Genomic DNA, 23,299 nt, shown 5'->3' on the forward strand with positions numbered 1-23,299 from the left:
CTACACGGACATGACCTTTGACTCGGCATTGTCCCGGTATTCCAAATCATGTCTAAAGCACTGATCTCGACTTATCTGTAGCCTAAAAAACAATTTCTTAGGGCCAAGATGATCGGCGAGTAGTCCCTGCTCTCCACACCGATATGCAGTCCACATGCATGTTAGGAAGAGTTTAGAGAGGTAGAGAATCCTATTGCCTGGAAAGTCAGAAACGCGGCTGGAAACTTTGATTTTTCTTGGGGACAAAGGATCACTTGAAATCCTGCAGAAATATGCATAACCTATGCAGAAAAAAAAGCAACAAAACAGTAAAGAGCCTGTTACGTACATTGAGCAAACAGCCAGATAGAACGTCGCTTTTGCCACAATACAAGCGCCCTCGGCATGGCCCGAAACGACACTGCAGCTCCTGTCCAGGTACCACGGCCGCATGCTGAGGTGTTTTGGATCCGTGAGGTCTGGCGAGGACTGAGAAGCCACATTGTAGTACCAAAGCGCTGCCAGGAGCCCGTCGTAAAGTACGTCGATGGCGAGGAATGCGGCATCATAGTAGCGTAAAACCACGCGCGCCAGGCACAGGACAAAAGAGAGCACGGCGATGGCCATGGTGGAATCAGTAAGACTGGTTTCGGGGATCATGATCAGCCAGAGACTACGGATAGGATGGATCACACGATGGAAACTCGTTGGTTGTCTTTTCCTTTGCTCAGTATTCTGCCTCTATCCCCCCCACGTACCTTTGAGTCCAAATTAGTGGGACCTCGGGCGGCTCCCTGTGGTTGGCATAAAAGTAGCTGCGGAGGTCCAGGTTCGAGTTCCAACCCCTTTCTCCACCGATGGACCACAGGAGAGTCCTGTACTTGTCCGGGTAGGCTTTGCAGGTGACGAGGAGCACGACCAAAGAGAAGAGTAGCTCAAGGCCTATTGCGATTGTCGAGACCGAAATCGGACGGGCCTTGGAGGCAGCCGTGAGTGTTGGCTGGTGCCGAGAAGGGCATTTGGGGTGGTACAAGGAGAACATGACGGCGGATGAATAGTCGGTTTGTCAGGTGGCGTGGTCAGCCGATGTGGAAGAGAGCGCGGCTGTTAAAGACATACGAGCCAGGCAATTATAAATTGTTAAAGTCTGCCGCACTAGCATGCATAAATTATCATCAGCAAAAATCTGGGCCATGTTTATTTCTATAGTACTGCAATCCTTGCCATGCTTTGGTAGACTGCACTCGAAAAGTCATGTCCGGTGAAGTCGGCGCGATGATATTCCTTTGCATAAGATGCCTTGTTCACCAAAGAGGTTAATGTTATTTTCGGGTAAGCCAACACGTTTTTTGTTTGCTTGCAAACCCGATGTTAACAGTGCTGAATTTCAGATGCAGGGAGCTTGCAAGGGGGTCGGATCAAGGCGAACGCCTTTGAGCTAATTTGAGCACGATTCGATGCGCGACAATCGGCCACCTGTCCACAGTTCCCGCGACCAGGGCAGCCGGGTGGGCGGCACAGCGGGGTCATGCAGCGGCAACGCCGAGCAATGCGCTTTGGATGGTTACCAGGATATTCTGATGATTGCCAATATTGTCTTTAGCATTGATATCAGGAACAAAAAGGTAAGACGGACGAAATGCTCAACGATGGCGAACAGGCTTGGTAGTCGGTACTTGAATGTCAAGCACATGGCTGCAACCTTCTGATTCTACTGGGTAAGGTGAATAGTTAGTTGATCATGTATCGACTGAGTCGGTAACTTTGGTGCAAGCCAGTAGAATTCATGTTGTTTCGACATTGAAAAGGCGATGGGTTTGATGCTGCCCGCACATGATGTCGCTTTGATTGGGAACGCAAAGATTTTCACGTCTGACTTTGACTGGTGTGAAAAACAAAGAAAATCATGGCAGATATTTGTGTGCTTGCTGGCAAAAAAAGGGTAGATCACCAAACCTGAGTTGGTTCGAGCAAGTATTTGACCAATAAGCACTGGGTACGGTGCTCAAAAGAGTTCCAGCTTGAATCCTAATCGACCGCCGCGGGGTAAATGCGCTCAATGAGGTACGCATGGAAACGATAGGGATACAATACAAGCAAACAGAGACTCGAACCATGAAAAGTCTGTCACAGGTATTTCTTATCGTGGATTGCGAACTCGCATCCCCGGCCTAGTATTTATCTTTTATTCTCCTGTAAGACTGAGCCCCAAAAGTCGTGAAATTACTTCGCCGGCAAGCTGTTGTCTCCCATCTCGTCCAACTGCCAAGCCACCATGTTACTACTGAATCCAACGAGAAGCCGGACTTGTACCATTGTCCAAAACAAACACAAACCCAAACACAAATTCCTTCCTAGCGAGACCCCCGGGTGCATCCGTCAGAAGCATGACCGCTGGCCGCATGCACATCACGTCCTCACACGCTGGCCTGCCCGTCCTGGGTTCAGTCCGTACGACGTACTGGAGCAGCCCAGGGACGGCCCCTACAGCAAGCGGCGATTTTACGAACTGGTCATGGTTTATCATCCCGACCGCTGGGTCCACGGCACGTACCACGGCATCCCCAAGCAGACGAGGGTCGAGCGGTACCGCCTCATCCTAGCCGCCAATGCGATCCTCTCGGACCCCGTCCGGCGGAGGGCCTATGATGAGTACGGTGTGGGCTGGGCGCCAGGCGGAACTGACTTGTCACGGAGGAGTCCGGGCCAGCCCTGGAAGGGTGGCAATGGCGGGAATGATGGCAACAGCAGAAATGCAAAGGGCCAGCGAGATGAGCAATATCCGTCTGGGGGTGACAGCTGCCATTGGGAAGGCCAGCCCCGTGGTAGTCAGCAACGGCCTATTTTCATGGACAACAGTAGCTTCGCAGCCATGTTGCTGTGGTTGGCATCTTCACTGAGCTACTTGTTGTGGTCTGTTGCATCTTGTAGAGCGGAGAGTAACGTTGCGTACCCCCTGTTCGGCACCCCCCCCTGTTCGGCACCCTGAAAATCTAACAACGAAATGCCTACTTTTATAAACTGATTTAAATATAAAATTATCAACGGACAAAAATACAATCGTTTTCACGCTTCTCCGGTTCATTAACCTCTTCTTCATCAGCTAAAGGTTCCAAATTTTCTATATCATTTTCCTGCAATCCAATAATGTTCTGTTTGTTAACCAAAAGCTCGTTTGGATCCGGAACCACCCTCCTCCTTTTAACCGGCCGTATTGCCTCCAGTTGTGCTTCCAATAAGCTGATTTTTTGCTGGGCGCTAGCCAAAAGGGTATCTTTGGCTTCGAAGCTTTTTTGGACTTTTGCAAATAAAAGACGTGAAGTAGCGTTGGTTTTGTTGGATTGGGAAAGTTTTTGCAGTTGAAGTCGGATATCTCGGGTCGTTTTAGGGGTTTTCCAAATAAGTAAAGACGGGTCGTTAATTTTTTGGGCTGGGCTTTCCGGTGTTTTATCCCTTTGCAAACCGTTGTTTTTATCTTTTATAACGTTGGCGTTGCTATTTTCTAACAAAAAAGGGCTTAAAAGTGGTTTAACCAAGTTTACCGGCCATAACCCCGTTGTACGCCAACCAGATTGAGTGGTTTTTGCTATAAATGCTTTTAATCTGGCCTTTCGATAACAAAGTAGGAAATTTCGTTTTCCAATAACTGTTGAACAGCAAAATTGGCTAACAAATCCAAGTTGACGTCGATAAGCTTCTTTTAACGGCCCAAAAACCGATAGATCCAATGGTTGAAGAACGTGTGACGAATGAGGGGGTAAATATAGGAGTTGAATATTATTTTGCAAGCAAAGAAGCATAAATTCGTCCGTTATATGTGATCCATGGCCATCCAAAACTAATAACCGCTTTTCAGGGGTTAAAGGTTGGGTATACGGAATAAACACCTTTTTTAACCATTCGATAGCCGTTTGGTTATTTGTCCACCCGTTTTCGGTTGCATGAAATTGCCAATTATCGAAAGGGCTTAAATCCGTGGGAAACCATTGTTGTTGTACGTTTTTTCCCTTAAATATAACGAGGGGAGGGAGGGCAACGCCCGTAGCCGATATACATTCGATTATAGTCGTCCAACCACGCGTTCCGGGCTCTTTTCGTTGCAACGGCCGGATCCCGTTAAGCCCTAATACTAGGCCATTAGATCCTTTGCCTTCCATTATACCGGTTTCGTCCATATTCCAACGGTTTTCCGGTTTAATAGCGTTAATAACCGGGTTCGTAATATAAAGCCACCAAGATTTAATTACCTCCGTAGTAGCGCCATTAACCCGGGCGTTATCTATTCGACGGGGCCTTTGGGTTTTAAGGATTGGATAACGAGCCAAAAAACGAGTTATCCAACGTTTTCCAAGGCCTTTTGTCTCTCCGGCGGCTTGAAGAATTCGTTCGGCAAAAAAGCGTAATTCTTGATGCGTTGGCGGAAGCCCTAAAGCTGTTTGGGTAAGTACCCAATCAGCCAAATGCTTTTCCTGTTCCGTGGAAAGCCTTTGAAAAGGGCTTTGTGCTTTTTTATAAGGTTGAGAACCTTTAAGTCGACTTTGAAGTGTAGACCTAGGTATTCCCCATTTTCGGGAGGTTTTTGCAATTGGATTGCCATTATTGACGTCGTTAATTGCAGATATAAGCTGTTTTTCAGTATATTGCTTCATTGGAAAATGGAGAATTAAAATCAGAAAAAAGTAAATCCAAAAGTGACAGATTCATCGAGATATTTATAATAGAAGTTGGAGGATAAAAATAAAAGTGTTGTTATTTTTGGGTGCCGAACAGGGGGGGTGCCGAACAGGGGGTACGCAACGTTATTTCTAAACGCCAGGATTTGATTCACAAGCGGCTTTTGAGAGAGCTTGACAGCATTGCAGCTCGAAGATACAAGTGAATTTAGCAAGATTCGCCAAATTGCTCTCAACAATGCAGCCAAATCATAATGCCTACCGACTGTTGAGCTACCCGTCGGCTTGAAAAAACGACGGAAGCGACCAGAGTCAGACAAACCACCTGGACTGTGAACCCGAGGTCAGGACAAGAAGGCGGCTTCAAAGTGGTGGCATCTCTAAGCCGTTGGCCTCACATTCTATCCCCAGATCCTATCATCTACATGATGACAAGGATATCCTCGTCATGAAGATTTCTTAGCATTGATGAACTCAAATATGGAATCACAGCCTACTTCTTGGTGGCTATCACGCAGAAAAGTTGAGCCTTCTTTTTCACAACCGGGATGGGACTCAACTCTTCCGCGCGGTACTGATCGACCATGGCCTCGGAGACGTCGATACCGACGGCCGCTGTAAAGTGGTGCACAAGCGCCTCGGTGACGAGACTGTGGCCCGCTGCGTAGTCCAGCAGGCGGCCTCTGGCCAAGGATCCTGTCGCCGATAACCCGAGCCACTCGAGGCATCCTGTGGAGCCAAGTTTACTTGTGATCTGCGCATGGAGGTTGAGGATCAACTGCGGCCAGTCACTGGGAGGCAGGGCAATCTTGCTTCAGGAGACAAAGGATGGCGTTAGCATCAGATGAGGTGGACTGTATCGGGGTTGCAGGAATCCAGGATGGAATTACTTGAAGTCATCTGCATTCTACTCTGCGAGCGTCTCGGCGGCTTGAGACTCCATCGTCATGACTTGGGGAGGAAGGCTTGTGGCCAGAAAAGAGCAATGGCGGTGCTTTGAAGAGAAGCGCCTTCCATGAAAGGTAGATAAAAGAAATACCACAAATACCGATTTCCGGTTTTAAAGCCGGGGCCAGGCCTGTAACTGCCTAGATTTGTAGCTCAGTGTGCATGCAATCTTTTTGCGCGTTAGTCTGTACAATTAAGTTTGTCGACGAGATTGACTTTGTTTTGAGCTGCATCTTGGTTTCCGGTCATCTTATCCCCGAGGCTAGTCCATTTTGAGGCGAGAGCCGGTCCAGGGAGGAGATGCATATGTAGTGGCAGATGGGCTTCAGCTACCCCTCCTTAAGTATTACTTACATACCTACATACATACAATGTGGCCTCAATGTTGGGCTAGCGCTCCTAGTTGGTTCCCAGGCAATTTTGAGCCTTGAATTATGCCCTTTCTCTCGAGTTTACAGGTCGCATTGTGACGCAAGTAAAGCCCAAAGTGGCCCCCAATCTGTCTTACACATAACCACTCTCATGAGCAGAGAACCTCCTTTGGACCCTCGTTAACTGCGGAACCGATCTCATCGTTGTTCAATCTATACAAGTCTCCAAGTCCTGTTTAGTTCTGTTTCTGGGAATTTCTATCTCTTTTACTATTTTTTCAGGACACTGATCAACCGTGAGATGAAATGCCAGCTCCTTGCCTCCACGTAAAGAGGTACGATGGGGCGTCTAGGTTTGTCCTGTCAGCACACTCCCTCCTGGTCGGGCTTCTCCCGGTAATGCATCGTGCCTCCTTTAAATACCTAGGCTCTGGTCTAGCCCCTTTGGAATCTGTCGCTCGTCGAATAATGTAAAATCCGCCGCAGGCCGCTGTATGACAAGTAATGCTTACTAGCACGTTCATCAATTGCAGTCCAAGACCTAACCCCAAAGTCTGCCCAAACTAACTTTGGTATACAGTAGTATCGTCTTTCCTAGATTGAAGAATAGAAAAGAAAAAGCAAACCACCGTCGGCAATGTAGCGTCTCCACCCATGAAGTGCTCAGCACTTCCCATAGAGCCCAGTATCCTTACTTCAAATGAGCCGACAACAGACCTCCTCGTAGCAAACACTGCGTTTGGCGACACTCCACCAAATCAAGACGATTGTGGGAGGCAGAAGAGCTGAAAGGAAAGAGAGTATAACTATTGATTTCGGAAATAATCGTATAATTAAGCCTATTGCATGCAAAATAACGCAGATTGGCAACCAAACTCTATCTCCAGGGGCAACGGAGCATACTCGCAGATCGCTCCCTTACTTACCTTTTCACAGTCGTGGATCCCAACATTTTGTCCGTAGCTCGATGGTCAAGGGGCTGTTTGTTTTGGCACATTAATCGTTGGGCTACGTGAGAAACGGCAGCACGAATCATGCAGGCGATGAATTCCAGCAGCTCAAGATGCTGCATCGGGATCAGCTGTGTGAGAGGCCTGCAACCTCTGCATGATTGTGAGACTGGATCGTGCCAATTATCCACGGGAGGTAAACTAACGCGAAGGCGGCGTTCTGCACACAGGTGCGTCTGGGAACCAGGGGCCTAAAGGCTGCATCATTCATACAGGGCTTACCCAATATAACCTGTCTGACAACGCCCATATAGCCTAGACCTCGAGCAAGCTGATGCTTGACATGGAGTGCGTACTAGTCAAGTCTGGCAGCGAGTCTAATATAGTCTTGGCAGATGTCCCTGTTTGGAATTCGTTACAATGATCCCTGATTTTCATCTCCTGTTTCTTTTCCTTGGCGATCTTGTTTAGATTAAGCATAGCTCTTGGCATTCTCATAATCCAGCTTCAAACAATCGCTTTGTCGATGTTGCAAGGGACTACCCAATTCGAGAGTGCAGTTCTAGTGGGCAGCCTAAAGTAGCGCAAAAAGATGGGGAAAAAAGCAAGAAAGAAAGAAATCCCATAGCGAGCTCACCATTCTGAACACGGAAGAACTTGGCCATAGGGTTAAGTGCAAGTAAACTCTGCGCGCTGCTATTATCACCAAATATTCAAAAAGATACGCAATCGATTCTTGGGTAAGATATTTCGCCCACCTAACGCGTTCTATGCAGCGTAGAGATTTTTTTTCTTCTTTTTTTCAATCTTATTAGCGTGTTAAACAACAGCCAATATCTGTCTTGTTCAAAACTAATATCATAATCTGGGAATAATGGCTATCATTCGAACCCTGTTTCCCCAGCATTTTTTTTTTTTTTCAGGATGGCCAAGTTTAAAATACCAAGCTTTGGAAGAATTTGGGGGCGGCTTCCCACCTTTGCCATCATTTTGCACGATTTGATGTGAATGCAGATCCCAGAACTGAAAGGTTATTTATAGCGGCCACGACCATCTGATGTTATTGCCAAGCCTGCCAAGCCAGCTCACCCTATTATTAAACTTAAATCGCACATTATCTCGACATGAATGTCATTTGCAAGCACAGCCCCACCAACATCAATACGGGTTGCGGCGGGACCAAATGACCAATATCTGTGACAAGCCAAGAACTCTGAGACTAGCAAAGAAATCGCCAAATCGGGAGAGTCTAGAAGGCTGTATTCAATCTCATTTGGTATATTCTTTGGAATCAGTTTCTATATAAACTGGGTATTGGTCATTGTTTTTCCTCACTCCATTACATCACATTCAACGAAACTTGGCACCTAAAATTATCCCTCTTGATGAGGTTGAGATCCCTACGAAGACTTTTACTACATTGACGTTGTTCCGAGAATAACTTCTTTATCCCCCGTGACCAAGTTGAACCTACTACGGCGACCTTCTTGTCCCAGACTATCGCAGTTTCTTGATCTACTTTGCTTTCGTCTCAAAATGAAGCACCACATTGCTACCTTCATTACCCTTCTTCTGGCTGCACATGTCAGTGCTGCTCCCCAACTAGTGGTCGCTCCCCAAATTGTGGAAAAGCGTGCCGACACTCCACAATCCTTCGTAAGCATTGTCCTACTTATTTTCCACCATCTTTTGTAACGTTGGGCTCCACATCTCCGACCCCCCTAAAGTCCGGCCCCCTTGAAAAATGTAACGACGAAATACCCCTTTTATAAACCGATTTAAATGTAAAACTATCAACGCACAATAATACAATCATTGTCAGGCTCTCCCGGTTCGCTAACCTCTTCTCCATCGTTCAAAGCTTCTAAACAGTCCCTATTATTTTCCTGTGCTTCATAAACGTTTTTTTTGCTGACCAAAAGCTCGTTGGGATCCGGAATTACCCTTTTCCTTTTGACCGGCCGTACCGCCTCCAATTTTGCGTTTAACAAACTGATTTTTTGCTGAGCTTCAGCCAATAAGATATCCTTGGTTTCGAAGCTTTTTTGGACTTTTGCAAACAAAAGCCGTGAAGTGGCGTTACTTTTTTCGGACCGGGAAATTTCCTGTAGTTGAAGTCGAATATCTCGGGTCGTTTTAGGGGTTTTCCAAATAAGTAAAGACTGGTCGTTAATTTTTTGGGTTGGGCTTTCCGGTGTTTTATCCCTTTGGAAGCCGTTATTTTTACCTTTTTCGACGTTGGCGTTGCTATTTTCTAACAAAAAAGGGTTTAAAAGTGGTTTTGCCAAGTTCACCGGCCATAACCCCGTCGTACGCCAACCAGATTGAATGGTTTTTGCTATAAATGCTTTTGATCTGGCTTTTCGATAGCAAAGTAGAAAGTTTCGTTTCCCAACAACCGTTGAACAGCAAAACTGGTTTACAAATCCCAGGTGACGTCGATAAGCTTCCTTTAACGGCCCAAAAACCGATAAATCCAACGGTTGAAGAACGTGTGACGAATGAGGGGGTAAATATAGGAGTTGAATATTGTTTTGCAAGCAAAGAAGCATAAATTCGTCCGTTATATGTGATCCATGGCCATCCAGAACTAATAACCGCTTTTCAGGGGTTAAAGGTTGGGTATACGGAATAAACACCTTTTTTAACCATTCGATACCTGTTTCATTATTTGTCCACCCGTTTTCGGTTGCATGAAATTGCCAGGTATCGAAAGGACTTAAATCAGCTGGAAACCATTGTTGCTGTACGTTTTTCCCCTTAAATATAACGAGGGGAGGTATAACAGCCCCCGTAGCTGATACACATTCGATTATGCTCGTCCAACCCCGCGTTCCAGGCTCTTTTCGCTGTAATGGCCGGATTTTATTACGCCCTAACACCAGGCCATTAGATCCTTTGCCTTCCATTATACCTGTTTCGTCCATATTCCAACGGTTGGCCGGTTTTATAGTATCGACAACGGGATTTTTCAAATAGGACCACCAAGATTTAATTACCTCGGTTGTAGCCCCATTAACCCGGGCATTTTCTATTCGCCGGGGTCTTTGGGTTTTCAAAATTGGATATCGGGCTATAAAACGGCTAACCCAATGTTTCCCAAGGCTTTTTCTTTCTCCGGCGGCCTGAAGAATTCGTTCCGCAAAATAGCGTAGTTCTTGATGCGTTGGCGGAAGGCCTAACGCGGCCTGCGCAAGTACCCAATCTGCCAAATAGGTTTCCTGCTCCTGTGAAAGCCTTTGACAAAATCTTTTCGCTTGTTGAATTGACTGGGCCCCCTTTAAACGATCGTGAAGGGTACTCCGAGGAATACCCCATTTTTGCGAGGTTTTGTGAACTGATTTGCCATTTCTTATGTCAGAAATGGCAGCAAGAAGCTGATTTTCAGTGTACTGTTTCATTGGAAAGTTTGGAGCAAGAATCTTCAAAAATCAAGTTCTAAAGTGAAAAATTCGTCTAGATATTTATAAAATAAAACAAAGGGTTGATGTGGCTGAGTAGATATTTTTAGGGGCCGGACTTTAGGGGGGTCGGAGATGTGGAGCCCAACGTTAACGCGAGAAAATCAGCTCACACCTCAAAATCAATAGTGCGGCCAAAAGCCTGATTGCTGCTGGAGAGACATCGCAGCTTGCCAAAATAAACGGGGCTTTAATGCGTGCCCAGGTGGCAGGTTTGCCAATGAGCCCATTGGCAATTTCTGCAGTCGAAACAATGTTACGTTGGCGGAGTGTGATGCCGATTGTTGCTCCGTCTCGAGGAAGGTTGGCATTGGCTGCACAGACTAGAGCATTTCATATTTTTGTAATCTGCAACGAATTTTGTCGACTGCATCCCAGACATCCACGACGTGACTCGCCCCATATTTGTTCAGGTTCGTCAGGCTGTATACACCCTGTTTAGGTTTGTCTAGTCCATACGTTTTGATCAACCATGTTGGCCCCTAATTCGGGGTCCCCAAACCAAGGGCGGAAATTTCTTCCTGTTTGGGACCAAAAACAGTTTTTTAACAGCGTGAACTAACAATTATCTTCCGAGATGGCCAGGTGTTTAAAATAAACTTTTGAAACTTGGATAAAAATAATTTTCTTTTTCAATTCACGGGCGATTCTCAGAATGAAAGAGACAAATGACACTTTACCACGCGCTGCAAAGACACGCTTAAAAATTGTTTCATTTCGCATCGGCATCAGCTCCTCACCGGGTGGCGGATCCGACGTCAGAACGCCGGCATCCCGGGCGAAGACTCGGAGACCGTGTGATGGGCGCTCATGCAGGCGTTACGCGACCCCAAGCTCTACTTTTTGTCGTGCAGCAAATGTCGCTCATCACGGCTCAGTCCTACAACAACTTCTTGTCCTCCATTGTTGGCACGCTCGGGTACGCTCGCACCAGGACGCTGCTCCTCACAGCTGCTCCCTACTTGCTCGCCTTCATCCTGTCGCTGGTGGCCTCCTTCCACGTGGCCCACGTCCCACAGCGCGCCTGGCACATCGCCTGCACGATGATTGCGCTGGTTGGGAACATGCTAGCCCTACAGCCTCTGCGTGTCCTGGATAAGAGCGACGCTGCCCCGGCCGTGGAACCAAGCGCGCAGCGTCTCTGGCCATTGTAAAGTTTCTTTCGGTGCCGGCGTGGCGCGCTTCTACACGGCGTAAATGTTTCTGGATTCCGAAAAGCCGAGGTACAGCATCGGGGGGAGCGTAATGTGTGTGGCTTGTTTGCTTACCGCTGCGGTTGCGCTGACTCTGAAGTACCACCCATAGTGGGAGAATAAGAAGCTGGAGCAAGTGTAGACGGCGGGAAGGCTCTATTTGCATGGGTTTATTTCAGCTTTGAGGCACAAGCTCGACCCAACCAGCCAATTAAAATATCATAACATGATCTTAAACTTCCTTAGATATCCGTTTAATCGCAACAGACTGAGTCGAACATACATGTTATATTTCAAGGGAGTTATCGTCAGAAAAGGACCTTCAATAGTCAGCAGTCACAATGACTATTTTCAAACGAACGGCAAAGGCTCCAGACCAGCTTTACTTCTGCTTCTTTTCCAAACAGATACTGTTTTACGTCCTGGAGCGCTTGTACATAAAAACAAAAAGGCGGACGAGATTCGAAATGGATAATGAAAGCAAGGGGTAGAAGTGGAGGCTGAAGGTGTTGGCATTACACCCTTAACATAATTGGTGGCTCCGTCGTGTTTAAAGCTAATTATGTGTGGGAATGAACCGCTCAGCGTAAATAAAGTAAAAAGAGTGGTAGGGCAGGTGATGTCATATATACGCAAAAGGTCGACGCATACCAACGCTTTTATCATAGCAAAAGCTCATAAGGCTCCGTCCGTACAACTGATAAATTGTAGCTCAAAGACCGAACTTGAATACAATTCAAGTAAAAGTTAACCTCCAAGAAGAACCAAGCCAAGCCGGAGTTTCTGTCACCTTCAACCAATCCTTTAGATGGGCGAAGCTGAAGCAAAAAGTAATTCTCAATATCGCCTCACAAACTGATTACCTGCTTGCGCCAAATTTCCGAACTTTTGACATTTTACGGCGGCCGCGAAGATAAAAGTCAAGAACCATAGTGTACTTGTCCAGCCCTTTGTATTTTGGCAGACATTGTAAAGGCCTGGCCGTTGCAAACCCTCTGATCCCCAATCAAGTCCATCACCACCAAACACATGATATGATAAAGTAATTATCCTCCCAACTACTATTCGCAAACATGTTAAAGGGTATTAGAAAAGGCGTCGCAGCCTGTAATTTTAAAACCCGTCGGGTCAGGCTTTTGAAATATACCGGGCCAGGACATTTGTTGACATTTTTGGAGGTTACTGCGCAGCCGCCCTGGGCCTGGCCAAGTTTTTTTTTTTTTTTTTTTTTGCGACATGATAAATAGTACGCTAGCGCTGCAGCGCCGCTGCTGCTTTCGGGGGCAGCGGATGTGTTGTTGGTGTCTGCGCTAACCATGCAAGGGTTGAGTTTATTTGATAGATGAAACAATAGAGAAGTCTTTCAAAGTGATACGGCGAGCTTGAGGGATTTTATTTGGAACAAAGCCCGAGTTAAAGTAATGAGCAAACTAAACGAGTGGTGGCCGTAACACGTATAAACGTAGTTGAAACCAAAAGCCTAAACAATCAAAAAGTAAAGTAAACGAGCGTGGTAGCGTTTATGCGCTTAGGATAGAACCATTTGTCAAAAAGAACAAAGGGAATAAAAAGTTCCTTTACTTGCCCCCCCGACAAAACTTGACTCGGTCGTCGTAGACCGGGTATTTTCTAATATTCTCCTCTGATTCCATACAAGCGGTGAAATGAGCAGCTATAGCGTTAATTATATCCTTGTTCGTGCTGGTCGATGATCTCCGATGCATCTTAGGGGTACCGATCTCGTTCTCTCCCTGAACGACATGGACGCTTTCGGTGTTTGTCGTAATTGCAGGAAGGGCAACAGCGGCGCTAAGCAGCGTAACAAGGGTGAGGATGACGGAGGTCTTCATTTTGAAAATGTTTGTTATTTAGAATCTGAGCATTGGAATAAAAGTAGGAAAAGGAACTGGAAGCAAAAAGTGAAAAAGTATAGCAAAAGGCCAAGTTGAATCAAGGGTGCCAAATGGTGGGATTTTTAAGATGATAAAGAATGATGGTTTGAATGAAAAGCGTTTTTGAATAGCAGATGAGTTTCCCATTTATATAATAACGTGGTTCATCAGGACCCCGGACATATCAGGACCCCGGACATTTTTCAACCCAGTTTCATCCTTTATTTTCCACACGTGTTCTTTCCCCCAACAGTAATGGAATCATCAAATTGCGAAGCGCGAATCATTCTTGCTCTAAATGAGCTCCGATCAAGCAAAAAGAAAAGCATACGAAAGGTTGCATTAATATATAATGTCCCAAAATCGACACTACACGACAGAATAAACGGCATCGCTTCTTTGGCCAATCGTCGGCCAGGCAACCAAAAGCTAACGGAAAGGGAAGAGGAAGTAATTGTCCAGTATATACTGGACCTGGATTCCCGAGGGTTTCCAGCCCAGATCGCTGATGTGGCCGCAATGGCCGATCATCTTCTCGCTGCGCGGGACGCGCGACCGGTCGGCAAGCAATGGGCTTATCGCTTCGTACAACGACGCACAGAATTAAAAACGCGTTTTTCTCGCGCTTACGATTTCCAAAGAGCTCTTTGCGAAGATCCTGACGCGTTAAACGCGTGGTTTCAATTGGTGGCCAATATGAGGGCCAAATATGGCATCCAAGACTGCGACATGTACAACTTCGACGAAACCGGCTTTATGATGGGCCAGATTTGCGCTGGAATGGTCGTAACTGGGTCCGAAAGACGCGGAAGAAGGAAAAAAGTACAGCCTGGCAATCGAGAATGGGCGACTGCAATTTGTTGCATCAGTGGCGACGGTTACGATATACCCCCGTATATCATCGTCAAAGGCTTTTACCATTTGTCCAATTGGTATACAGAAGGCGGTCTTCCGGACACGTGGCGCCTCAAACCCACCGTTAATGGATGGACCGACAACGAGACTGGCCTCGACTGGGTTCAGCATTTCGACAACCATACAAAATCGCGGACAAAAGGCGTATATCGGATGTTAGTGCTCGATGGGCACGGCAGTCATCGATCCCCTGAATTCGAGGGCTATTGCAAAGATCACAATATTATTCCACTTTACCTGCCTGCTCATTCATCTCATTTAACCCAGCCACTTGATGTCGGAGTGTTTAACGTCCTTAAGCGGGCGTACGGTCAAAAAATTAACGACTTTATCCGGGCCCACATCACTAACATCAGCAAAGTCGACTTCTTTTTGGCTTTTGCAGCGGCTTACAAAAAGTCAATGACAAAAGAAAATATGGCCGGGGGTTTTCGAGGGGCGGGAATTATCCCCCATAGCCCGGAAATGGTCATATCTAAGCTGGATGTTAGGCTACGGACGCCGTCACCTAAAGAGCTTGATTTTTCCAGCACCGAAACCTGGGTCTCTCAAACACCGCACAACCCGACAGAAGCCGTTAATCAATCTACCCTTGTTAAAAGTCGAATCAACTGTCATCAGGGAAGCTCGCCAACGCCTATTTTTAATGCTGTAAAGCAGCTAGCAAAAGGGTTGGAGTCGATTGCTCATCGAACCACACTTTTGGAAGCGGAGAACCACAGCCTTCGGAAGGCCAACGAAGCGCTTAGCAAGCGGCGCAGGGCTCAAAAAACACGTATCCGCGAAGGAGGGTCATTTACCATACAAGAGGGTCAGAATTTGCTTCAATCAAATGGTGCCGATGGTCTAATATACGAAAAGAAAGATGAAAATGGGGAGGGGAGTAGTGCGCAGCCGGCGACTAAACGACGTTGCGGCAACTGCGGTAAACCTGGACATAATGCACGCACCTGTCAGGAGGATGCAGAAATGTCTGATGTACATATATCCGATTGCATTGAGGTAAATTGAACAACGCTGGCGTTGCAATTGAAATTGGAAGTAGTATTGTGCAGGAAAAGTGTCCGGGGTCCTGATGAACCACGTTATTGGATATGTGTTGATAGCCCTTTCGTAGATCGGTCGATCAACAAAACGTAGTTACGGGTAAAGTTGGTATTGCTGTGCATGTTTTATGAAACTACGTGGTATTCGGAGTCGAGCTTCTGGACGTCATTCGGTCTTTTACCCGTAATATGAGCCAGGTGAGTCACGTATGGCTTTACGTGTGGGTTACCTGCAGCCCTGCACATGGGTCATGATTCAATTGATGGAATGAACGCATAAACCACTACTCCAACAATGTGATCAAATTAAGATTATTTTCAATGCTTGATGCAGCTCATCTAGCGAAGCCCGCAGAAGCGTTAAGCAGAATTTCCAAAGACCGACAACCCGAATGGAAATAATAAAAGTTGATTTCGAACAATGATATAAAGGTCGTAGCTGTTTGTCCCCAAAGGATATCTGCAGACCTTTCGTACCATCGAACATCTCAATATCCTCAACTCAACCATTTTATCACAAAGATCGCAAAATCCAAATCCTTAATCGGCTCCAGCAGTGCCAGCACAGCAATCAAAATGCGTTTCTCTGCCATACTTCCTCTGTTTCTCGCCGCCCTCGCTTCCGCCGGCTGCTACCGCGATTGTATGGATGTGGCTGACCACACCGACTTTTGTCGAGCTTTATGCAATGGCCAGCTCGTTTTCCACCCGGAAGCCTGGGAGCAATACAAGAAGCAGCATGGCATCAAGGATTAAATCGAGGTTTATAGGCGAATAGGAGAGTTATTGGGAAGGGGGCTTGTGAACATTATGGGCTTGCGTTGTTTTGATGGATACATTTGCATGGAATTTCCTCTTGATTTGGTTTGGTTCAAGTTGCCTTGGCTAGGGTTACAAGAGTCGTTTTTTTTTTTTTTTGTTTTCAGTCGCATGGCCTCGCATGTTTATATCGTTTCTTTGGTCAAAAGCCCTATCAGAAGGGTTATTCAGTCTCGTCATCCCGAACCTGCCAAGTCTGCCAGTTTGTTGTTGGATGGAATAAATGGCTTTATTGTTTCATAGTCGAACCGCATTTGGAAACTTTGGTCATATATCCGTCTTTGGATAAGCAAGGGCGCAAGCCTGTTCCTGCGCAACACAAGACCTGAGTGCTCCTATGATTCACATGTCAGAGTTTGTGGTAAAATGTACACGCTTCGATATGATAGCACTCAAAGATTTGAAAGTAGCACAAACCCGACATCATCTGCCGATATTCGACGACTGCATCCGCTATAGCTTGCCACTTAATCGTGACTTTCGCTGCAGCCGTTCGCATTTCAATCTAGTCCAGCGACCATGTAAGGGCGATGTCGGCATGCTGGGCTTTCCTTTTTGTCTTGCGTCCTTGGCTGGTAGGTCACATGAGAGAAAATGAGCAAATTAGCGGCGATAGTAAACCAGCTCATCAGCCTTGGCCTTCGATATGATCTTGATACCACAACGCGCCCCGCGAATCCCGTGTCGCCAAATCTAAAGCAAATTATATCACTTCGACAAACTTTGATTAAGCTCTGGTTTGTTGATAACCCCGATCTGACCTTCTCCGGCTGCACAAAGACACGCCGTGTCACTTTGATTCGTCGGGATCCTGAAGGACGCTACTGCAGGGTTAGTCTAGTCTGGTAGGATTCCAGGCCATTATTCGCACCTGTGTGATGTGGGATGATGTCAGCTGACACAGCAGGCACAACAGGGTATTTATCAGCGATGAAGCCCCCTTGGTAATCCTGAACAGTAAGCATTATTGACCCGACAAGGTTTATTCCACAATTTAGACAGTGTCACTCACAATATCCTTGCTTTGATATTGGTGAGCCTCACCCCTACCGGGTTAGGTATTGCCGATTTTTGTCAAACCCTCGGGACATGAATTATGATGAGGTAGCCAAAACAATACTAGCTTCTCACCAACAAATATTTTAGCTCCGTGGCACAGCATCAGAGAGGATGCCATTGGATGAACATTGTCGGTTACTCAAAATAGCCAATTCTAATTGCTATATTGCCGACCGTCCGATGCGAGACTTTGTAGCTGGCCGATAAGGGCATAAGGCTAAGCAGCGGCCCCTCACCTTTCCACGACTCGCACCCCGAAGTATAAAAAGCTACCTAGGTAGTCTAGCAAGCTGAAGAATCTCGACAAACTTTGTTAAACTCTCCCTGCACATTCACATCAAAGGTAAACAGCAGCAAAAAAAACATGCCATTCGTAGCAGAGAAGCCCCTCATCGTGGCGATAGCCTACCCAGCCGACGGCCACGCAGGCCCCGTCCTGCGCGCGCTGTCATACCTCACCTCCCGCGGCTACGAAGCCTGGGCCTTGACCGGCGACCGGTACAAGGACCAGGCCATGGCGTCCGGCGTCGAGCGCTTCTTCACGCTCCCGGATCCCTTCGCCATACACGGGGAGCTCCTCATGGAGGGCATCGCGGACGTGCCGCCCGGCCTGAAGCAGTTCGACTTTGAGATACAGAGGGTCTTTATACGCGACATGGCAAAGTTCGCCGAGGCGGTCCGCGGCACGCTCGAGACGGCCAGGGCGGAGAAGGGACCGGGCCGGAAGATTGTGGTGGTGCAGGACATGGCCGCCACCGGCACGGCTCCGTTCTTGTTTGGCGCGCCGCCGCCGCAGGGCTTCGAGGAGACGGGCTTCCCGCCCGTGCTTTCCATCAACGCCTCGATGAACTTCCACTCCAGCCTCGACGTCCCGCCGCTCGGCATGCCCATCGACGCGGCCGATCGCACCGACGAGGTCATCCGCAAGATGTACGAGGCGTATGCCGAGGACATGCAGGGCTCCAGGGATCTGTTCAACAAGATCGCCACCGAGCTGGGCGCCACTCGACACATCACCGGCCTGCTGACCGACGCGTGGCTGGACGTGCCGGACCTGACCGTCCAGCTTACCAGCCCCAGCCTGGAGTACCCCCGACGCGACCTGCAGGAGAACTACAGGTACCTGGGCGGACTGCCGATGCCCCTCGCAAGGGCGGGCAGATGGCCGAGTGGCTGCAGAGCTTTCTGGACGACCAGGCCGGGAGGGCACTGGTGTTTGTGACCCAGGGGACGGTCGACATCAACCACACGGAGCTGCTGATCCCGACCCTGCAGGCTCTGAGCGGCAGAGAGGATCTGTTTGTTGTTGGCGTGCTCGGGGTCAAGGGCGGCAGGCTGCCCGAGGATGTCGAGGCGGGCCTGGGCTCCAACGTCAAGGTGCTGGACTACTTTCCCTACAGCGAGATATTGCCGTACGCGGACGTCTTTGTCGCCAACGTAAGACTGCCTCCTTTCCCCCTTTTAGACTTTGCTCGCGCTTTTATCATCATGTTTGACCGACACAATAGCTGACATTCGAGACATCTCCAGGGCGGTTACGGCGGCTTCATGCAGGGTGTCATGAACGGCGTCCCGATGGTGATTGCGGGTGAAGTCAAGGACAAGGGTGAAGTTGCTGCCCGTATGGAAAGAGCGGGCTTGGGCATCAATCTCAAGACGGCTACGCCAGCGCAGGAGCATGTGATTGCTGCCGTCGACAAGGTTCTCTCAGACCCGATTTACAGGAAGCGAGCGATGGAGCTCAAGAGGGAAAACGAAGACATGGATGCGATTGGAGGGCTTGAAAAGGCCATCATGGAGCTTGCGTCGCGATAGGAGGGCTAGACTAAGTGACGCCGTCATCAGGTTTTGTTGCTTTGTAAAGCCGTTCCTTTGCTGCTCCCCCACTAGAAATTGTTTTTAACTATGTATAACTATATCAACCATACACATAGAAACTTGATCATTTTCAATCTCTCATTACAGCTTCATTCCACACAAGACAGATTCTTGACCTCGATGGGGCTGTTGCGTTAATTTTATCCATTTTACAGGATGACAACATACTCGAACAGCTGCCTATTGCCCTATTCTATAGAGCCATGCAGTGTTGATATATCCTGTTTAATCATAGCTATGCGGATCTAAATATTTGAGTCCAGGGAATTTGAGTCCAGGGAATCAATTAGCTTCTGAAACATTGGCAGACCACTCCAGCTTGCAGACGTAGTACGGGTGCGCTTACTTGTTTGTCCGCCTTGGCTTGTACGGGATTGCAGCTCTTGATCGAAGTTTCACACGCCCGGACGAAATTGATCCGTATGACGGGAAACAATTGCACCCATGTCAAGCGGAGCCACATGCCGCCAAAAATTAATGATCAAGAATGAATCATTGGCCCCTGGAACTAGCCTAGTCTAGACTAATAAGTGACAGAGCAACCCCGCACCAAGGTCAACTTTGAAGGTGAACTTTCAGGAGCAAGCCCGAATTCTTGGTATCACAGCACGGCCCTTGTTACCCGCACACAATATCAAAACATGGATTCAGACAACCGAAGCAATACTCGCGTCGTAAGCACGCAGCGAGTATTTCCACAAGAGCCCTCATCCGCGCCCACAGCCACTAGGCTCTCCATCATCGACAACACCGTGGCGAGGTTCGCATTGACGGCCGCCATCTGGTTCTACGACAAGCCGAATGCGCCGCTGCGGGAGCACGTCCTGCCGGCCCTGCAGCAATCTCTTGCCCGCACGCTCAACGACTATCGCCACTTTACCGGCCAGCTGCGGTGGGCAACGGCCGATGAGGTCAGGCACGCGGCAGTGCCCCGCCACCTCGGCCGGCTGGTGGCTGAGCACGGCACGCCCGACGACCAGGGGGTCGAGCTCGTCACGGCCGAGTACGACGCCGACGTGGCCGACGTGGTGATTGACAGGAGGGACCCGGCGCAGATTTCCAGCAGGGGAGGAGACCGACTGCACGTTTGGGACGCGACAGACCTGCCCCAGAACGATTTCTTGCCCGCGGCCAAGGTGGCCCTCTCGTCCCTCGGCACAATAGGCGGGGTTCCGTCCGTGGCCATCCAGCTTACCGCGTTCCGGTGCGGTGGGTTCGCCGTCGGCGTCAAGATGGCGCATCCGCTGGCTGACGCGATTGGGTTGATCTGGTTTATGCGCAGCTGGGCCGCGTTTTCCCGAGCCGCGATTCTGAGATGCGGTGCCGACGAGCAGGGAGAACCCTCGTCGTTCAGTCTGCCGCCTCCTCCGCTGTTCGATCCCGATCGCATAGACGCGCTGGCAGGCCTCGCCGCGCCAACGGAGACGGGCACAGAAGCGATCCCCGACCAGCACAAGATCGCAACCGCCCGGGCGCTGCCCATGCACAGGCACGACTGGTGGGACTTTTCAGCCCCCGGCTACCCGGGCTGGGCTCGCGCATCCTCCGAGGCCACGATGCCCCCGCCCTCGGCCACGGGCGGCGCATTCGCCCTCAGCCCATCCCAGCAACCCCCCTGGCCATCCTGGGACATGGCAGCCCCGGTGACGCGCGTGCAGATCCTCTTCCCCGCGTCGGCCGTCGCCCTCCTCAAGGCAGCGGCCGAAAAGGCAGTCCAAGCAAAGACGGTCGCGGGGACGACGCCGCCGCGCATCTCCCGCCTCGACGCCATGCTCGCCCACATTTGGATCCTCATCAACAAGGCGCGGTATCCCAGCTCCAGCCACGGCGGGCAGGACAGCAGCGGCAGGCGGGACGAGGAGGTCTACCTCGACATGACCCTCGGGCTGCGCTCGCGCTTCTCCCCTCCCCTGCCGGACAGCTTCGCCGGCTCGCCGCTGCTGATCGCCCACACCAAGCAGACCCCCAGCCGGCTGGCGCGCTCCTCGCCGCCAGGGGCCGCCCTGGGAGAGGTGGCGGCTTCGATACGCGAGACGATTGGCAAGTTCACGCCCGAGGCGGTCGCGGCGCACGTGTACGAGGCGGCGCACGAGGTCAGCCCGCAGCGGCTGTGGCAGGCCTTCGTCGGGCGGCGCCACACGCTCGCCACGTCGTGGCAGGGGCTCGAGGCGTACAGCCTGGACTTTTGCGGGGAGGGCGGCGTCGCGGCGAGGAATGTGCAGGCCATCATGCCGAACATGGACGGGTTGGTGCATGTCATCGACGTGGACGGCACGGGAGGGGCGCTCGATGTCAGCGTCTGTCTTGAGAAGGGCGCCATGCAGCGGTTGCTGGAAGATCCGGAGCTTCGGGTCGGAGGTGTTGATGTAAAGATGGCGTGATTAGGGGTTATACTTTTAGAGCTGGTTTGGAGCATAATCTGTAGACTTTTTTTTTTTCTTTTTTTTGGGTCTTGACCTCACTCCTCACTCGTCTTGTGAGTAGCATAGCGGGATTAAAGAGGTACAGGAGCAAAGAGGTACTAAACTGGGATCATTACATGTGCATTTAGTGTCAAAATGACAAGGCTTTAGAGTGAAGCTGCTATCAGAGTACAAAGCCCGGCCTGGACCACATCACCCGACTACCTACAGCCGCCCTCACAATTCCAACCCAATCACGCCTTGGACACAAACGGAGTCTTCCAGTACCCCGGGTAGTGCCTGGGGAGCTTGGTCACCAACCACCTCACGAGCGCGGCGTTGGTCTCCTGGGGCTTCTCCATGGCGACCCAGTGGCCGGCCTCGATGGTCACCTCGGTCAGGTCGTCGCACAGCTCCCTCATGGGCTCGGCCAGCCTCGAAATCGTCGTGTCGACTATGCTGTCCCACTGGGCCCCGATGAACAGCACGGGGAAGGCCAGGCGACCGCCGTTTGGCGCCTTGGCCAGGTACTCGCTGTTCTTGTCAAAGTTGCGGTAGTAGTCGTTGGGGGCCTCGAAGCCGTTCTTTTGGAACTCGGCCACCATCCTCTCGTAGGCGGGCTCGTCCTGGGCGAAGAGGGTGGCCTCCAAGGGGACGTCGGGAGCGCCGGCCGTGGGGCTGCCGAACCAACCGCCCATCTTGCGCATCATGGCGGAGAAGGCGGGCTTGCGGTAGGTCTCGGGGCTGCCGGCGCGGTAGAGGGTCTTGACGGTGTTGGGGACGTTGGCGGCGAGCTGCGCGGCGCTGGCCTCGGGCTGCTCGTTGTGGAAGGCCATGTAGTCCCACTGGGCGTAGGGGAACTTGTCCTCGGGGTAGATGTCGCGGTTGGAGAGGCTGGCCAGCAGCTCGATGCCCTGGCCGAGCACCGCGTACGGCACCGTCAGGCAGCAGACGCCCACGCACTTGTCCGGCTGCATGGCCGCAAACGCCCACACGAGCCCCGCGCCCCAGTCGTGCCCGATCCAGACCGCCTTGTCACGCCGCAGGTGCGCCAGCAGCGCCACCATGTCCGAGACGTGGTGCTCCAGCGCGTACGCCTCGGGCCCCGCCGGCACGCTGGACCGCCCGTACCCCCGCGTGTCCGGCGCCACTGCGTGGAACCCCAGACCCCCCAGCGCCAGGAGCTGCGGCTTCCACGTCTCGCCGTTGGCGGGCCAGCCGTGGATCAAAATCACCAGCGGGCCATTGCTAGGACCGGCGGACCAGTAAAACGTGGTCTTGTCGCCGCTGTGCTCGAATGCGTTTTCGCGGAGTGTGAGCGAAGACATGGTCGAGGAGGGAATCGTCAAAGAATCTCTCCAAGGGAAATCTATGTGTAAAAAAAAAAGAAAAAAAAAAGGGTAGAACTGGGGGCGGATGTTGCAGGTCGAGAAAGTGCATCGTGGTTTTAACTCAAAATCCCCCTCGCCGACGTTCCGCTCGGTATGGATCCTGGCGGGGACAAGTTTCAATCCGGGTCCGACCGCCTTTGACTGGTATGGTATCGTGTGCCGGGGGGCTCCGGAGGTTTGCCTATTATGAATTTGTCATGCTTTTGCAGGGTTGCTGACCCGGGTGCACCAAACCACAATCCTCGCATTCGGTTGATCAATGCTGTGGAACTGCTTGATTGGATCCTAATTCTCCTGCCCAGAAATCTGCGTCTGACATTGT

The 23,299-nt window shown here is 50.0% G+C and overlaps 8 protein-coding genes across 8 annotated transcripts; 4 read left to right on the forward strand and 4 right to left on the reverse strand.

Annotated features, from left to right (window-relative positions):
* On the reverse strand, positions 1–1,021 carry MGG_05819 (uncharacterized protein; the record flags this gene model as incomplete). The annotated part of the gene is made up of 3 exons (XM_003711598.1): positions 1–82; positions 329–622; positions 738–1,021. 3 exons carry the CDS (start codon positions 1,019–1,021, stop codon positions 1–3), a joined length of 660 nt encoding a protein of 219 aa, XP_003711646.1.
* A 1,233-nt stretch (positions 1,022–2,254) lies between these two features.
* MGG_16696 (uncharacterized protein) lies at positions 2,255–2,968 on the forward strand (the record flags this gene model as incomplete). The annotated part of the gene is made up of 1 exon (XM_003711599.1): positions 2,255–2,968. The coding sequence occupies one exon, from the start codon at positions 2,255–2,257 to the stop codon at positions 2,966–2,968; it is 714 nt and encodes a 237-aa protein (XP_003711647.1).
* A 2,177-nt stretch (positions 2,969–5,145) lies between these two features.
* On the reverse strand, positions 5,146–5,601 carry MGG_05821 (uncharacterized protein; the record flags this gene model as incomplete). Its single annotated transcript, XM_003711600.1, has 2 exons — positions 5,146–5,464; positions 5,564–5,601. The coding sequence occupies 2 exons, from the start codon at positions 5,599–5,601 to the stop codon at positions 5,146–5,148; spliced, it is 357 nt and encodes a 118-aa protein (XP_003711648.1).
* Positions 5,602–11,182: 5,581 nt separating this feature from the next.
* On the forward strand, positions 11,183–11,536 carry MGG_16697 (uncharacterized protein; the record flags this gene model as incomplete). The annotated part of the gene is made up of 1 exon (XM_003711601.1): positions 11,183–11,536. One exon carries the CDS (start codon positions 11,183–11,185, stop codon positions 11,534–11,536), a length of 354 nt encoding a protein of 117 aa, XP_003711649.1.
* Positions 11,537–12,938: 1,402 nt separating this feature from the next.
* Positions 12,939–13,425, reverse strand: MGG_16698 (uncharacterized protein; the record flags this gene model as incomplete). The annotated part of the gene is made up of 2 exons (XM_003711602.1): positions 12,939–13,055; positions 13,180–13,425. 2 exons carry the CDS (start codon positions 13,423–13,425, stop codon positions 12,939–12,941), a joined length of 363 nt encoding a protein of 120 aa, XP_003711650.1.
* Positions 13,426–17,375: 3,950 nt separating this feature from the next.
* On the forward strand, positions 17,376–19,121 carry MGG_05824 (uncharacterized protein; the record flags this gene model as incomplete). The annotated part of the gene is made up of 3 exons (XM_003711603.1): positions 17,376–18,366; positions 18,426–18,743; positions 18,837–19,121. The coding sequence occupies exons 1-3, from the start codon at positions 17,671–17,673 to the stop codon at positions 19,119–19,121; spliced, it is 1,299 nt and encodes a 432-aa protein (XP_003711651.1). The 5' UTR covers positions 17,376–17,670.
* A 623-nt stretch (positions 19,122–19,744) lies between these two features.
* On the forward strand, positions 19,745–21,776 carry MGG_05825 (transferase). The gene has a single exon (XM_003711604.1). It carries the CDS (start codon positions 19,826–19,828, stop codon positions 21,563–21,565), a length of 1,740 nt encoding a protein of 579 aa, XP_003711652.1. The 5' UTR covers positions 19,745–19,825; the 3' UTR covers positions 21,566–21,776.
* MGG_05826 (epoxide hydrolase 2) lies at positions 21,547–23,084 on the reverse strand. Its single transcript, XM_003711605.1, has one exon. The coding sequence runs from the start codon at positions 22,912–22,914 to the stop codon at positions 21,841–21,843; it is 1,074 nt and encodes a 357-aa protein (XP_003711653.1). The 5' UTR covers positions 22,915–23,084; the 3' UTR covers positions 21,547–21,840.
* Positions 23,085–23,299: the final 215 nt, after the last annotated feature.

This window comes from Pyricularia oryzae, chromosome 3 (assembly GCF_000002495.2).
Source record: "Pyricularia oryzae 70-15 chromosome 3, whole genome shotgun sequence".
NCBI lineage: Eukaryota > Fungi > Ascomycota > Sordariomycetes > Magnaporthales > Pyriculariaceae > Pyricularia > Pyricularia oryzae.